Source organism: Chiloscyllium plagiosum, unplaced genomic scaffold, assembly GCF_037043375.1.
Source record: "Chiloscyllium plagiosum isolate Xiang-an unplaced genomic scaffold, Cpla_swu_hap1 HiC_scaffold_33, whole genome shotgun sequence".
Lineage (NCBI taxonomy): Eukaryota > Metazoa > Chordata > Chondrichthyes > Orectolobiformes > Hemiscylliidae > Chiloscyllium > Chiloscyllium plagiosum.
In genome coordinates this window covers 27,745,295-27,758,699 of record NW_028270171.1, presented here as the reverse complement: position 1 = coordinate 27,758,699, position 13,405 = coordinate 27,745,295, and the positions used below count along the sequence as shown (strand labels likewise).

At 48.9% G+C, this 13,405-nt stretch overlaps 1 protein-coding gene across 1 annotated transcript in view; it reads left to right on the top strand.

Moving 5' to 3' along the window:
* LOC148141455 (uncharacterized) overlaps nt 1-13,405 on the top strand; it is a 35,232-nt gene continuing 21,827 nt past the window's right edge. Inside the window, exon 1 of the mRNA XM_087978396.1 lies at nt 1-77. Coding sequence (XP_087834522.1) covers nt 26-77 — 52 coding nt within the window. The 5' untranslated portion in view covers nt 1-25. The remainder of the gene's footprint in view (nt 78-13,405) is intronic.

The window sequence follows — 13,405 nt, the reverse complement described above, 5'->3', positions numbered from 1 at the left end:
GGCAAACGAAGAGGGGTGAGGCAGAATGCTGCTCTCTGTGAGGATCCTGGTCTGTCTGTTACTGTACACGCAGCAAGGTAGGCTCTCACCTTTAATGGCGCGGTGTGGCGATGGTGGGGGATGGGGGGGGGGGGGCATTGGGGTGGGCGTGTGAGGGAACGCTAACCGAACTCTCTCTCCCCCCAGGCTGGGAACTGAGGGGTGGCAGCCTGAGGCAGCTGAGCAGAGCCGGACAGCCTAGGCCCAAATCTCAGACCGCAGGCTGCGGTTCATGGCCTACGTTTATTGATCTTTATTCATTCATGGGATGTGGGCATCGCCGAGAGGGCCAGCATTTCCTGCCCCTCCCTGATGACCCTTGAACTGATTTGTTCTCTGGGCCATTTCAGAGGCCGATTAAGAGTTAGCCACGTTGCTGTGGGGCTGGAGTCACATGTCGGCCAGACCAGATAGGGATGGCAGATTTCCTTCCCTAAAGGACATCAGTCAGGGCGGCACGGTGGCTCAGTGGTTAGCACTGCTGCCTCACAGCACCAGGGACCCGGGTTCGATTCCAGCCTCGGGCGACTGACTGTGTGGAGTTTGCACATTCTCCCCGTGTCTGTGTGGGTTCCCTCCGGGTGCTCCGGTTTCCCCCCACAGCTCAGGCAGATTGGCCACGCTGAAGTGTCCAGGGGTGTATAGGCTGGGTGAGTTAGACATGGGAAATACAGGGATAGGGCGAGGGGGATGTGCCTGGGTGGAATGCTCCCTGGAGGGTCAGTGTGGATTTGTTGGGCCGAATGGCCTGTTTCCACCCTGTAGGGGTTCGATAAATAGGTTTCTGGAGCAATCGATGATGGTTGCCACGGTCACCATCACAGAGAGTAGCTTTCAATTCCAGATTTATTCACTGAGTTTAAATTCTGCCGGCTGCCTACCCATCCCTAACTGCTGCATGGTTTCCGGGGGACATCATGTGCTTCCTTTCTATAGCACCCCCCCCCCCCCTCCGTCACAGACGTGACTTGAGGGAGAGAGGCAGCAAGGTGGGAATCTTACACCTTCCTGCCTGACACCCCTGAAAGATAGCGGGAGGATACCCACAGAGAGAGAGGTCACAGAGAGAGAGGTCACAGAGAGAGAGGCCACAGAGAGAGAGGTCACAGAGAGAGGTCACAGAGAGAGAGGTCACAGAGAGAGGTCACAGAGAGAGGTCACAGAGAGTGAGGTCACAGAGAGAGAGGTCACAGAGAGAGAGGTCACAGAGAGAGGTCACAGAGAGAGAGGTCACAGAGAGAGAGGTCACAGAGAGAGAGGCCACAGAGAGAGGTCACAGAGAGAGAGGCCACAGAGAGAGAGGTCACAGAGAGAGGTCACAGAGAGAGGTCACAGAGAGAGAGGTCACAGAGAGAGGTCACAGAGAGAGAGGTCACAGAGAGAGGTCACAGAGAGAGGTCACAGAGAGAGAGGTCACAGAGAGGTCACAGAGAGAGAGGTCACAGAGAGAGGCCACAGAGAGAGAGGCCACAGAGAGAGAGGTCACAGAGAGAAAGGCCACAGAGAGAGAGGTCACAGAGAGAGAGGTCACAGAGAGAGGCCACAGAGAGAGAGGTCACAGAGAGAGAGGTCACAGAGAGAGAGGTCACAGAGAGAGGTCACAGAGAGAGAGGTCACAGAGAGAGAGGTCACAGAGAGAGGTCACAGAGAGAGAGGTCAGAGAGAGAGGTCACAGAGAGAGGCCACAGAGAGAGAGGTCAGAGAGAGAGGTCACAGAGAGAGGCCACAGAGAGAGAGGTCACAGAGAGAGAGGTCACAGAGAGAGAGGTCACAGAGAGAGAGGCCACAGAGAGAGAGGTCACAGAGAGAGGTCACAGAGAGAGAGGTCACAGAGAGAGAGGTCACAGAGAGAGAGGCCACAGAGAGAGAGGTCACAGAGAGAGGTCACAGAGAGAGAGGTCACAGAGAGAGGTCACAGAGAGAGAGGTCACAGAGAGAGAGGTCACAGAGAGGTCACAGAGAGAGAGGTCAGAGAGAGAGGTCACAGAGAGAGGCCACAGAGAGAGAGGTCACAGAGAGAGAGGTCACAGAGAGAGGCCACAGAGAGAGAGGCCACAGAGAGAGAGGTCACAGAGAGAAAGGCCACAGAGAGAGAGGTCACAGAGAGAGAGGTCACAGAGAGAGAGGTCACAGAGAGAGAGGTCACAGAGAGAGGTCACAGAGAGAGAGGTCACAGAGAGAGAGGTCACAGAGAGAGAGGTCACAGAGAGAGAGGCCACAGAGAGAGGTCACAGAGAGAGAGGTCACAGAGAGAGGCCACAGAGAGAGAGGCCACAGAGAGAGGTCACAGAGAGAGAGGTCACAGAGAGAGAGGTCACAGAGAGAGAGGCCACAGAGAGAGAGGCCACAGAGAGAGGTCACAGAGAGAGAGGCCACAGAGAGAGAGGTCACAGAGAGAGAGGTCACAGAGAGAGGTCACAGAGAGAGAGGTCACAGAGAGAGAGGTCACAGAGAGAGGTCACAGAGAGAGAGGCCACAGAGAGAGAGGTCACAGAGAGAGAGGCCACAGAGAGAGAGGTCACAGAGAGAGAGGTCACAGAGAGAGGTCACAGAGAGAGAGGTCACAGAGAGAGAGGTCACAGAGAGAGAGGTCACAGAGAGAGGTCACAGAGAGAGAGGCCACAGAGAGAGAAGTCACAGAGAGAGAGGTCACAGAGAGAGAGGCCACAGAGAGAGAGGTCACAGAGAGAGAGGCCACAGAGAGAGAGGTCACAGAGAGAGAGGTCACAAAGAGAGAGGCCACAGAGAGAGAGGTCACAGAGAGAGGTCACAGAGAGAGGTCACAGAGAGAGAGGCCACAGAGAGAGGTTACAGAGAGAGAGGTCACAAAGATAGAGGCCACAGAGAGAGAGGTCACAGAGAGAGGCCACAGAGAGAGGTCACAGAGAGAGAGGTCACAGAGAGAGGTCACAGAGAGAGGCCACAGAGAGAGAGGTCAGAGAGAGAGGTCACAGAGAGAGGCCACAGAGAGAGAGGTCAGAGAGAGAGGTCACAGAGAGAGGCCACAGAGAGAGAGGTCACAGAGAGAGAGGTCACAGAGAGAGAGGTCACAGAGAGAGAGGCCACAGAGAGAGAGGTCACAGAGAGAGGTCACAGAGAGAGAGGTCACAGAGAGAGAGGTCACAGAGAGAGAGGCCACAGAGAGAGAGGTCACAGAGAGAGGTCACAGAGAGAGAGGTCACAGAGAGAGGTCACAGAGAGAGAGGTCACAGAGAGAGAGGTCACAGAGAGGTCACAGAGAGAGAGGTCAGAGAGAGAGGTCACAGAGAGAGGCCACAGAGAGAGAGGTCACAGAGAGAGAGGTCACAGAGAGAGGCCACAGAGAGAGAGGCCACAGAGAGAGAGGTCACAGAGAGAAAGGCCACAGAGAGAGAGGTCACAGAGAGAGAGGTCACAGAGAGAGAGGTCACAGAGAGAGAGGTCACAGAGAGAGGTCACAGAGAGAGAGGTCACAGAGAGAGAGGTCACAGAGAGAGAGGTCATAGAGAGAGAGGCCACAGAGAGAGGTCACAGAGAGAGAGGTCACAGAGAGAGAGGCCACAGAGAGAGGTCACAGAGAGAGAGGTCACAGAGAGAGAGGTCACAGAGAGAGAGGCCACAGAGAGAGAGGCCACAGAGAGAGGTCACAGAGAGAGAGGCCACAGAGAGAGAGGTCACAGAGAGAGAGGTCACAGAGAGAGGTCACAGAGAGAGAGGTCACAGAGAGAGAGGTCACAGAGAGAGGTCACAGAGAGAGAGGCCACAGAGAGAGAGGTCACAGAGAGAGAGGCCACAGAGAGAGAGGTCACAGAGAGAGAGGTCACAGAGAGAGGTCACAGAGAGAGAGGTCACAGAGAGAGAGGTCACAGAGAGAGAGGTCACAGAGAGAGGTCACAGAGAGAGAGGCCACAGAGAGAGAAGTCACAGAGAGAGAGGTCACAGAGAGAGAGGCCACAGAGAGAGAGGTCACAGAGAGAGAGGCCACAGAGAGAGAGGTCACAGAGAGAGAGGTCACAAAGAGAGAGGCCACAGAGAGAGAGGTCACAGAGAGAGGTCACAGAGAGAGGTCACAGAGAGAGAGGCCACAGAGAGAGGTTACAGAGAGAGAGGTCACAAAGATAGAGGCCACAGAGAGAGAGGTCACAGAGAGAGGCCACAGAGAGAGGTCACAGAGAGAGAGGTCACAGAGAGAGGTCACAGAGAGAGGCCACAGAGAGAGAGGTCACAGAGAGAGAGGTCACAGAGAGAGAGGTCACAAAGAGAGAGGCCACAGAGAGAGAGGTCACAGAGAGAGGTCACAGAGAGAGGTCACAGAGAGAGAGGCCACAGAGAGAGAGGTCACAGAGAGAGGTCACAGAGAGAGGCCACAGAGAGAGGTCACAGAGAGAGAGGTCACAGAGAGAGAGGTCACAGAGAGAGGTCACAGAGAGAGAGGTCACAGAGAGAGAGGTCACAGAGACAACTTGGATGTAAATGTGTGTTCGGACGATGGAGGGAGGCGTCAATGTGGACAGTGTGCAACAGCAGCTGCCTGGACAATGTGAGGCACAGGCTCCTCAGGGAGGTCAGAGATCAGCTCTTTATTTTAAAAAAGGTCTGGGGCCAAGTAGGATTTGGACCCAGGCCTCCTGGCTTTGAGGCAGTGACACTACCACTGCACCACAAGCACTCTGTTATTGGCCAGACCAAACCCCCTCAAAAGATATTGAGAAGATAGCTGAGACCCCGTTGTTTCCTGATGTTTAAAGGTAAAGGTAAGCGGTTGTGTTCTGGAAGCAATTGGATTGGTCAAACTGCAGCAACAACACACTGTATTCCTGCTCTGGAGTTAAAGTTCAACGGAAGAAACAAGAAATCAGAATAACTTAATTCTATTGGAAAACTTAACAGAATGGTAGATTAATTCACTACTAACAGCAACTGTTCCTGTTATGGACCAGGCCAGACCCCCTCAAAATATTTGAAGAAGGTAGCCTCGACCTGAGGTTTTTTCTTATTTTAAAGGTAGATGTGACGCGGGTGTTCCAGGTGGGATGCAGCTGGTCAAAACACTCGGCTTTAAGCAAAATGGAATTTGATTAGATTCTCTACGGTGTGAAAACAGGCCATTCAGCCCCACGTACCCTCTGAGGAGTAACCCACCCAGGTCCATTTCCCTCTGACTAATGCACCTGACACTACAGGGCAATTTAGCACGGCCAATCCACCCTGACCTGCATATCTTTTGGACTGTGGGAGGAAACCCACGCAGACACAGTGAGAACGTGCAAACTCCACACAGACAGTCGCCCGAGGCTGGAATCGAACCCAGGACCCTGGCGCTGTGAACTGCAGTGCTAACCTCTGAGCCGCCGTGCCACCCCCTACAGTTGAAACTACAGTTTAAACACATTCAAAAGCGTAATTAGGTGTGGCTAATACTGGGGCGGTGGTTAACACAGCTTTCAGGCTGTCAAATACTTTCTGACAGTCTGCCATCCACTGACATTTCCTGCCTTTCTTCAGTAATCCAGTGAGTGAAGCTGCTAACATTCGGCACGAATTTCCGATAAAGCACACTCAATCCCAGGAACCGTGGTGCTGGACTCTTTGTTGATGGTGTGGGAAACTCTCCAATAACCTTGGTTTTCACATTCCGTGGGACCATCTGTCCATGTCTGACAGGAAGGTGACTTGGCCTTTGCCAAATTCACACTTACTCAGGTTTATCACCCAAGCCTGGCTTCCGAAGTTGATCAAACAAGTCTGATAAATGTTGCAAATGATCTTTCCACGTGTGACTAAAAATCACCAGGTCGTTGATGTATACCACGCAATTGGGTAAACCAGCAATGATCTTATTGGTTAGGCTTTGAAATGTGGCTGGCACATTTTTCATACCAAATGGCATGACTTCAAACTGATATGGTCCATTCGGTGTTATGGAAGATAAAATTGCCTTCACTCTTTCAGAAAATAAGTACCCGCCAGTTTCCTCAGAGTAAATCCAACTTAGAAATATAAGTTGCTTGTCCCACCTTTTCAATACTGTCTTCCAAACGTGAAATCAGATATGGATTAGACTTTGTAACTGCATTGACTTTGCGCTAGTCCACACATAACCGTTGGGTACCATCTGGCTTTGGCACCATGACTATGGGTGAGCCCCAGTCACTGTAACTCACTTCGATTATGTCGTCTTGGAGCATGTGCTGTATCACCTTCTGAACCTGGGCCAACTTTAGAAGGTTAAGTCTATAAGGATGTTGCTTAATTGAAACAGCATTTCCTACATCTACGTCATGCATAATTAGATTCGTACTGCCCAGCTGAGTCCACCTTATTTTCCCATGTGATAGCACTAACTCTTTCAGGTCATTTCGATTTTTCTGTGAAAGTTAACTCAATAATTTATGCTAATTTTTGAGAACTTCCTCATTGTCCAATTTAACTTGAGGAATGTCCAATTCAGAATCCTCTGAACTTGGTTCTTTCCTTTGTGTTGTAACCAATAACACAGCCTCCTCTTGCTTCCCTCCCCTCTCAAAGTACCTTCTGAGCATATTCACATGACACACTCTGTGAGATTTCTTCCTGTCTGGAGTCCTTATCAAGTGGTTCACCTCCCTCAATTTCCTTTTGATTTGATACGGTCCACTAAACCTTGCTTTTAAAGGCTAACCTGTTACTGGAACTAACACTAACACTTTATCTCCATTAGCAAATGGTGAATTTTTGATTTCTTGTCTGCTTCCTGTTTCATCATATACTGTGATATTTTTAAATGCTGTATAGCCAACTCCCCTGCTCTATTTAACTGTTTCCTAAAATTTGACACATAGTCCAAATACGTGGTTTCTGAATTCTCACTTTCTCCTTATTCTGTATTCTTTGATTTCTCCTCCTGTTTCAACTAGTGACTTTGTGACCTCGTTACCACACAGTCAGGAAACATCCCAGGATATGTTTCCTGTAATACCTCAGTTGCCTAATTTTCTACTGGCTTTTCAACCACACGAGGCAGCATTCCTACCTGTGATCCAGCTATATCGTTAGAGAGGACAAGTTGTATTCCTGGAGCCAAGAGTTCTTCCAATACTGCTATCATGACATCTCCACTTTTCACTGAACACTTTAACCTCACTCCAAATAATTGAATACTTCTTGTCTCACCGTGAATTCCACATACTAGCACGTTTTCTGGCAGTAGTCTTTCTGAGTTACCAATCTCCTCATCTCTCAACATCAAAGATTGACATGATCCCATATCTAGATAAAACCAAGGACTGCAGATGCTGGAAACCAGAGTCTAGATTAGAGTGGTGCTGGAAAAGCACAGCTTCCTGCCTCTATTCCTGATGATGCGCTTTTGCCCGCAACGTCGATTTTCCTGCTCCTCGGATGCTGCCTGACCTGCTGTGCTTTTCTAGCACCACTCTAATCTCGGATCATGATCCCGTATCTCTTAATACTGTAACCTCTTTACCTGCTGCTCCGGCCTATGTGAGTAAACTTCACCTTCACAAATAAATACTTTAAGAAGATCAGGCACTTCCTCCCTCACTAACCTCTGACCAGGTGGTACATCCTGGTGCAGCTTTCTAGCCTCTACTGTGCTTTCTGTTACAACTCCACCAAAATTCCCTGGCTTGTCCCGTTTTCCAGCATCTGGCTTCCAAGTGCTCTCCCTAACCCACCAACACTGTGATTTCACGGGGCCTACTTTATTGCAGTGAAAACACTGGAGTTTGTTTACCTCCTCTGTCCCCTTCATGGGTTTCCTTGTCTTTATCTTCACTGAGCTCTACCTTTCCCTTAGTGTGTGAGGATTTCTCTTTCCCCCGGCCTCTATCCCTCCCGGTTTGAAATTGATGGTGGAAGCCAAACTTTGATAAATGGGCCAACTCAAAACCATCAGCCCCTTCAGCTGCTGATCTTGCGGTTTTAAATCTCTGCCCTTCCACATGAGTCCTCACTACTTCAGGAAGTGAAGTTTTGAACTTCTCCAAAATAATTGTCTCTCTAAGAGCGTCATAGGTTTGTTCTATTTTTAATGCCCTAATCCGCCTATCAACATTACTTTGTTCGGCCCTTTCAAACTCACCATGTGTTTGAGCAGGGTCCCTCCTTCTGGTACAAGCTCATATCCATTTGAGATGGCTTTCTCCACCCCCTCATACTCCACAGATACCTCCTCCGATAGTGATGCAAATACCTCACTAGGTCCACCTACCAGCTTTGTCTGGATCAACCAAACCCACGTGGTCACTGGCCACTGCATTTGTTTAGCCACCTTCTCAAGTGAGATGTAAAAGGTTGCTGTATCCTTCTCCTCGAATTGAGGCAAAGCTTGGATTTATTTAAAGAAATCCCCTCCAGGCCTTTGGCTGCCATGCGTTTGCTCCTCCTTACTCTCTCACTCACTAAGCCCACCTTCTACCTTCATCTCCATCCTTTTAAGGTGACTTTCCAGTCTAAGTGCCAATTTATGAAGTTCAAACTCTCTCTCCTTCTCCCTTTCCTCTCTCTCTCTCTGTTTCCTGTCTCTCTCTCTCCGTTTCCTGTCTCTCTCTCTCCATTTCCTGTCTCTCTCTCTCTGTTTCCTGTCTCTCTCTCTCCATTTCCTGTCTCTCTCTCTGTTTCCTGTCTCTCTCTCTCCGTTTCCTGTCTCTTTCTCCGTTTCCTGTCTCTCTCTCTCCGTTTCCTGTCTCTCCCTCTCTCCATTTCCTGTCTCTCTCTCTCTGTTTCCTGTCTCTCTCTCTCTCCGTTTCCTGTCTCTCTTTCTCCGTTTCCTCCCCCTCTCCCTTTCTTTTCCTTTTCATTCTGCCAGGGCATTTCATCCCTTTTCTCTTTCCCCTGCTGTTAATTGTAACTCAAACAGTTTCAGTTCTTCCTCTGCTGCCTCTAACCCAAGCTGCTTCATGTTCCATTGAGATTTAGCTATTCCCAAAGATTCTCAAAGATTCCGACCGCATTTCCAGCAAATTTAAATGTCGAGTTGCAGCTGTTATTCTCTCTCCTTTTCTCACTGACGTAGGCAATCCCAACTCCAACCTGTCTGCCAATTCCAGCGGCTTTGCCTTGGTCACCTTTCGTAAAGCCCCCAGAGTCACTTCTTCCACCCCCAGAAAACTCTTTGTGACTGAAACAGCCATCTACTGCACCAAACACTGTTTAAACCACCCGAATTCAAAACCTGGAACAAAAGACACTAACACCTACCACTCCAACAACCCTAATCCCAAATTGGAACTATAAAGTAAATCCTGGACGAGCCCCCAGTCTGATATAGACCAGGCCAGAACCCCCTCAAAACATTTTCAGAAGGTAGCCCGGACCCTAATGTAGATGTGTAGTGGATAATCCAGGAGCGATACAAATGGTCAAACCTCTTGGCTTTAGGCAAAACAGAATTTATTTAATTACGAGCGAAAGGAAACAGAATTTACAATAACACCTATTTGAAAACCCAACCGACTCAATATAGCAACTTAACCAAGGAGCTGTTCCAATTACCGCAACATCCCATTAACACACTCCTTGGCAGAAGGTAAATTCAAACACACGTTCTAAAAGGCAGGAGGGAACAATATCCAAAGAGATTTCTGACAGAAAGCCGGTCAGGAATCATCTGCTGAAGCTTGGAATCTTTCATCTCATTGCTACAGCTAAAAGAAACTAAAAAAAAACTGAACTGGGAGAACGGACCACTCCCCTGCCATTGTTAAACTAGATTCTTGGACCAGACATTTCAGCACCTCTGCCTTTACAACCTCCCTTGAAAACAAACAACAAAATAATCTTGTTAAGGTGATAGTAACATCCCATAAATACACCCTTGACAAATGCAAATTCAATAAAATAGATTTGTCTCACATCCAATTCCTTCAGCAGGAAGAGAAACCCCCAGCTTTTCGCTGTGACAGAGCAAGGAATAAGATCTTCCACCTTCTAGGCCTGAGTAGCAGCTGCTACTGAAAAACTGAAACAAAAAGTCCTGGTTCTGTAGGAGCTTGACTCCACCCCTTCAGGCTGCTTCTATTGTTCCAATTTGTTACAAAGAAAGGCTGGAAAGGATGGGGCTTTTTTCACTGGAGCACAGGAGGTTGACCTCATAGAAGCTTATAAAATCATGAGGGGCATAGATAGGGTCAATGGTGATTGTCCTTTCCCCAGGATGGCGGATTTCAAAATATAGAATGTAGGGAAATAGATGGTGAAATCTTGAAAAATGTCCATATTACAGAGGAGGAAGTGTTGGATGTCTTGAAATGCATTAAAGTGGATAAATCCCCAGGACCTGATCAGGTGTACCTGAGAACTCTGTGGGAAGCTTTGGAAGTGATTGCTGGGCCTCTTACTGAGATATTTGTATCATCGATAGTCACAGGTGAGGTGCCAGAAGACTGGAGGTTGGCTAACCTGGTGCTACTGTCTAAGAAGGGTGGTAAGGACAAGCCAGGGAACTATAGACCAGTGAGCCTGATGACAGTGGTGGGCAAGTTGTTGGAGGGAATCCTGAGGGACAGGATGTACATGCATTTGGAAAGGCAAGGACTGATTAGGGATAGTCAACATGGCTTTGTGCTCGGGAAATCATGTCTCACAAATTTGATTGAGTTTTTTGAAGAAGTAACAAAGAGGATTGATGAGGGAAGAGCAGTGGATGTGAGCTATATGGACTTCAGTAAGGCATTCGACAAGGTTCCCCATGGGAGATTGGTTAGCAAGGTTAGATCTCATGGAATACAGGGAGAACTAGCCATGTGGATACAGAACTGGCTCAAAGGTAGAAGACAGAGGGTGGTGGTGGAGGGTTGTTTTTCAGACTGGAGGCCTGTGACCAGTGGAGTGCCACAAGGATCGGTGCTGGGCCCTTTACTTTTTGTCATTTACATAAATGATTTGGATGCGAGCATAAGGAGGTACAGTTAGTAAGTTTGCAGATGACACCAAAATTGGAGGTGTAGTGGACAGCGAAGAGGGTTACCTCAGATTACAACGGGATCTGGACCAGATGGGTCAATGGGCTGAGAAGTGGCAGATGGAGTTTAATTCAGATAAATGCGAGGTGCTGTATTTTGGAAAAGCAAATCTCAGCAGGACTTATACACTTAATGGTAAGGTCCTAGGGAGTGTTGCTGAACAAAGAGACCTTGGAGTGCAGGTTCATAGCTCCTTGAAAGTGGAGTTGCAGGTAGATAGGATAGTGAAGAAGGCGTTTGGTATGCTTTCCTTTATTGGTCAGAGTATTGAGTACAGGAGTTCAAAGTCTGTGAAAAGATTTGTAGCTCGGGTGCTCGTTGTTGTGGTTGTGTTCGCCGAGCTGGGAATTTGTGTTGCAGACTCCAACCACTATAAATGGCGGAGGAAACATCACAGAAGCGCTTCACAGGAGGCTCCCAAGCACTGAGGATGTCACCTAGACAGGGGACGAAACGTCTGCAACACAAATTCCCAGCTCGGGGAACAGAACCACAATATTGAGTACAGGGGTTGGGAGGTCATGTTGCGGCTGTACAGGACATTGGTTAGGCCACTGTTGGAATATTGTGTGCAATTCTGGTCTCCTTCCTATCGGGAAGATGTTGTGAAACTTGAAAGGGTTCAGAAAAGATTTACAAGGCTGCTGCCAGGGTTGGAGGATCTGAGCTACAGGGAGAGGCTGAACAGGCTGGGGCTGTTTTCCCTGGAGGGTCAGAGGCTGAGGGGTGACCTTATAGAGGTTTATAAAATCATGAGAGGCATGGATAGGGTAAATCGACAAAGTCTTTTCCCGGGGGTGGGGGAGTCCAGAACTAGAGGGCATAGGTTTAGGATGAGAGGGGAAAGATATAAAAGAGACCTAAGGGGCAACTTTTTCACCCAGAGGGTGATACGTGTATGGAATGAGCTGCCAGAGAATGTGGTGGAGGCTGGTACAATTATAACATTTAAGAGGCATTTGGATGGGTATATGAATAGGAAGGGTTTGGAGGGATATGGGCCGGGTGCTGGCAGGTGGGACTAGATTGGGTTGGGATATCTGGTCGGCATGGACAGGTTGGACCGAAGGATCTGTTTCCGTGCTGTACATCTCTCTGAGTCTCAGAGGGCACTTTTCAAAGGTGAGAGGAGGGAGATTTAAAACAAAGGAGAGAGGCAATGTTTTACAGAGAGAGTCGAATTGTTTGTGTGTGGACTGCACTTCCCAAGAAGTAGTGGATGTAGGTACAGTTGCAACATTTAAAAGACATTTTGATAAGTCCATGTGTAGGAAAGCTTTGGAGAGGTATGGCCCAGAGGCAGGCTGGTGGGACTAGTTTAGCTTGGGATAATGGTCAGCATGGGCTGGTTGGACCGAAGGGTCTGTTTCTGTGCTGTCTGACTCCATGATTCTATGACAGTTTCAAATACACAGGAAGGTAAACTGTGGGAGATCAGTCAGGAGGGCATTGGAATTTTCATGTCTGGCATAGCCCTGAATCATGATTTTAGCAGCCAATCAGCTGAGCAGGAGTGAAGTCAGGTGATGGTGGAAGTAGGAGGGTCTTAGAGATGGTGTATATATGAGACTGGAACCTCATCTGGGGACCAGTGTCTTCTATATCCAGCCATAAGCTCACAGGCATCACTGGCCAAAGTTTATTGCCCAATCCCTAATTACCCTCAACTAGAGCGTGGACAGACTGAGTCAAGGTCAGAGTGGTGCTGGAAAAGCACAGCAGGTCAGGCAGCATCCGAGGAGCAGCAAAACCAACGTTTCGGGCAAAAGCCCTTCATCGGGAATGAGATCTCTCCACTGCTAGAGGCTCCCTGCCTCCTTTTCTTGCTCCTCGGATGCTGCCTGACCTGCTGTGCTTTTCCAGCACCACTCTGACCTTGACTCTAATCTCCAGCATCTGCAGTCCTCACTTTCATCTTGTGAACAGACTGACTCCACCTCAGAAAAGACACAGGATGGCGTTAGAAGCTGGGGGATGGAGTCGGCACTGAGTATCACGTTTCAGTCTTCCTGATCTCTAACGTCGGCGCAAACCTCACTCTTACACACCCGGGGGCGCGCGGTGACAGAAAGGTAAATATTACTGACCTCAGGCTGAAATCTTGCAGGGTCCGGTCACACAGCTGTTTGTCAGCTACAGAGCGGGATTTCTGAGTTCTGGAAAATATCCACTTTCATGGGGCTTTCATTAATCAGACAGGACAGTGAGCTGCCAGATGGGCAGTGTACCCTCTCCTTCTGTCCTGAGACAGACAGCTGCTACTGCGTGTCCCACCTCACCATCACCCAGCTGGATTGCTCCCTCTAACCCACAGACTGCACTGATGAAGACTTCTTCAGATAATCCCTCCTCTTGAATGTTTCCACACCATTTCTGCGCAGTGAGTGATTGAACAGCAGGCCAGCGTTCAGCACAACGGATAC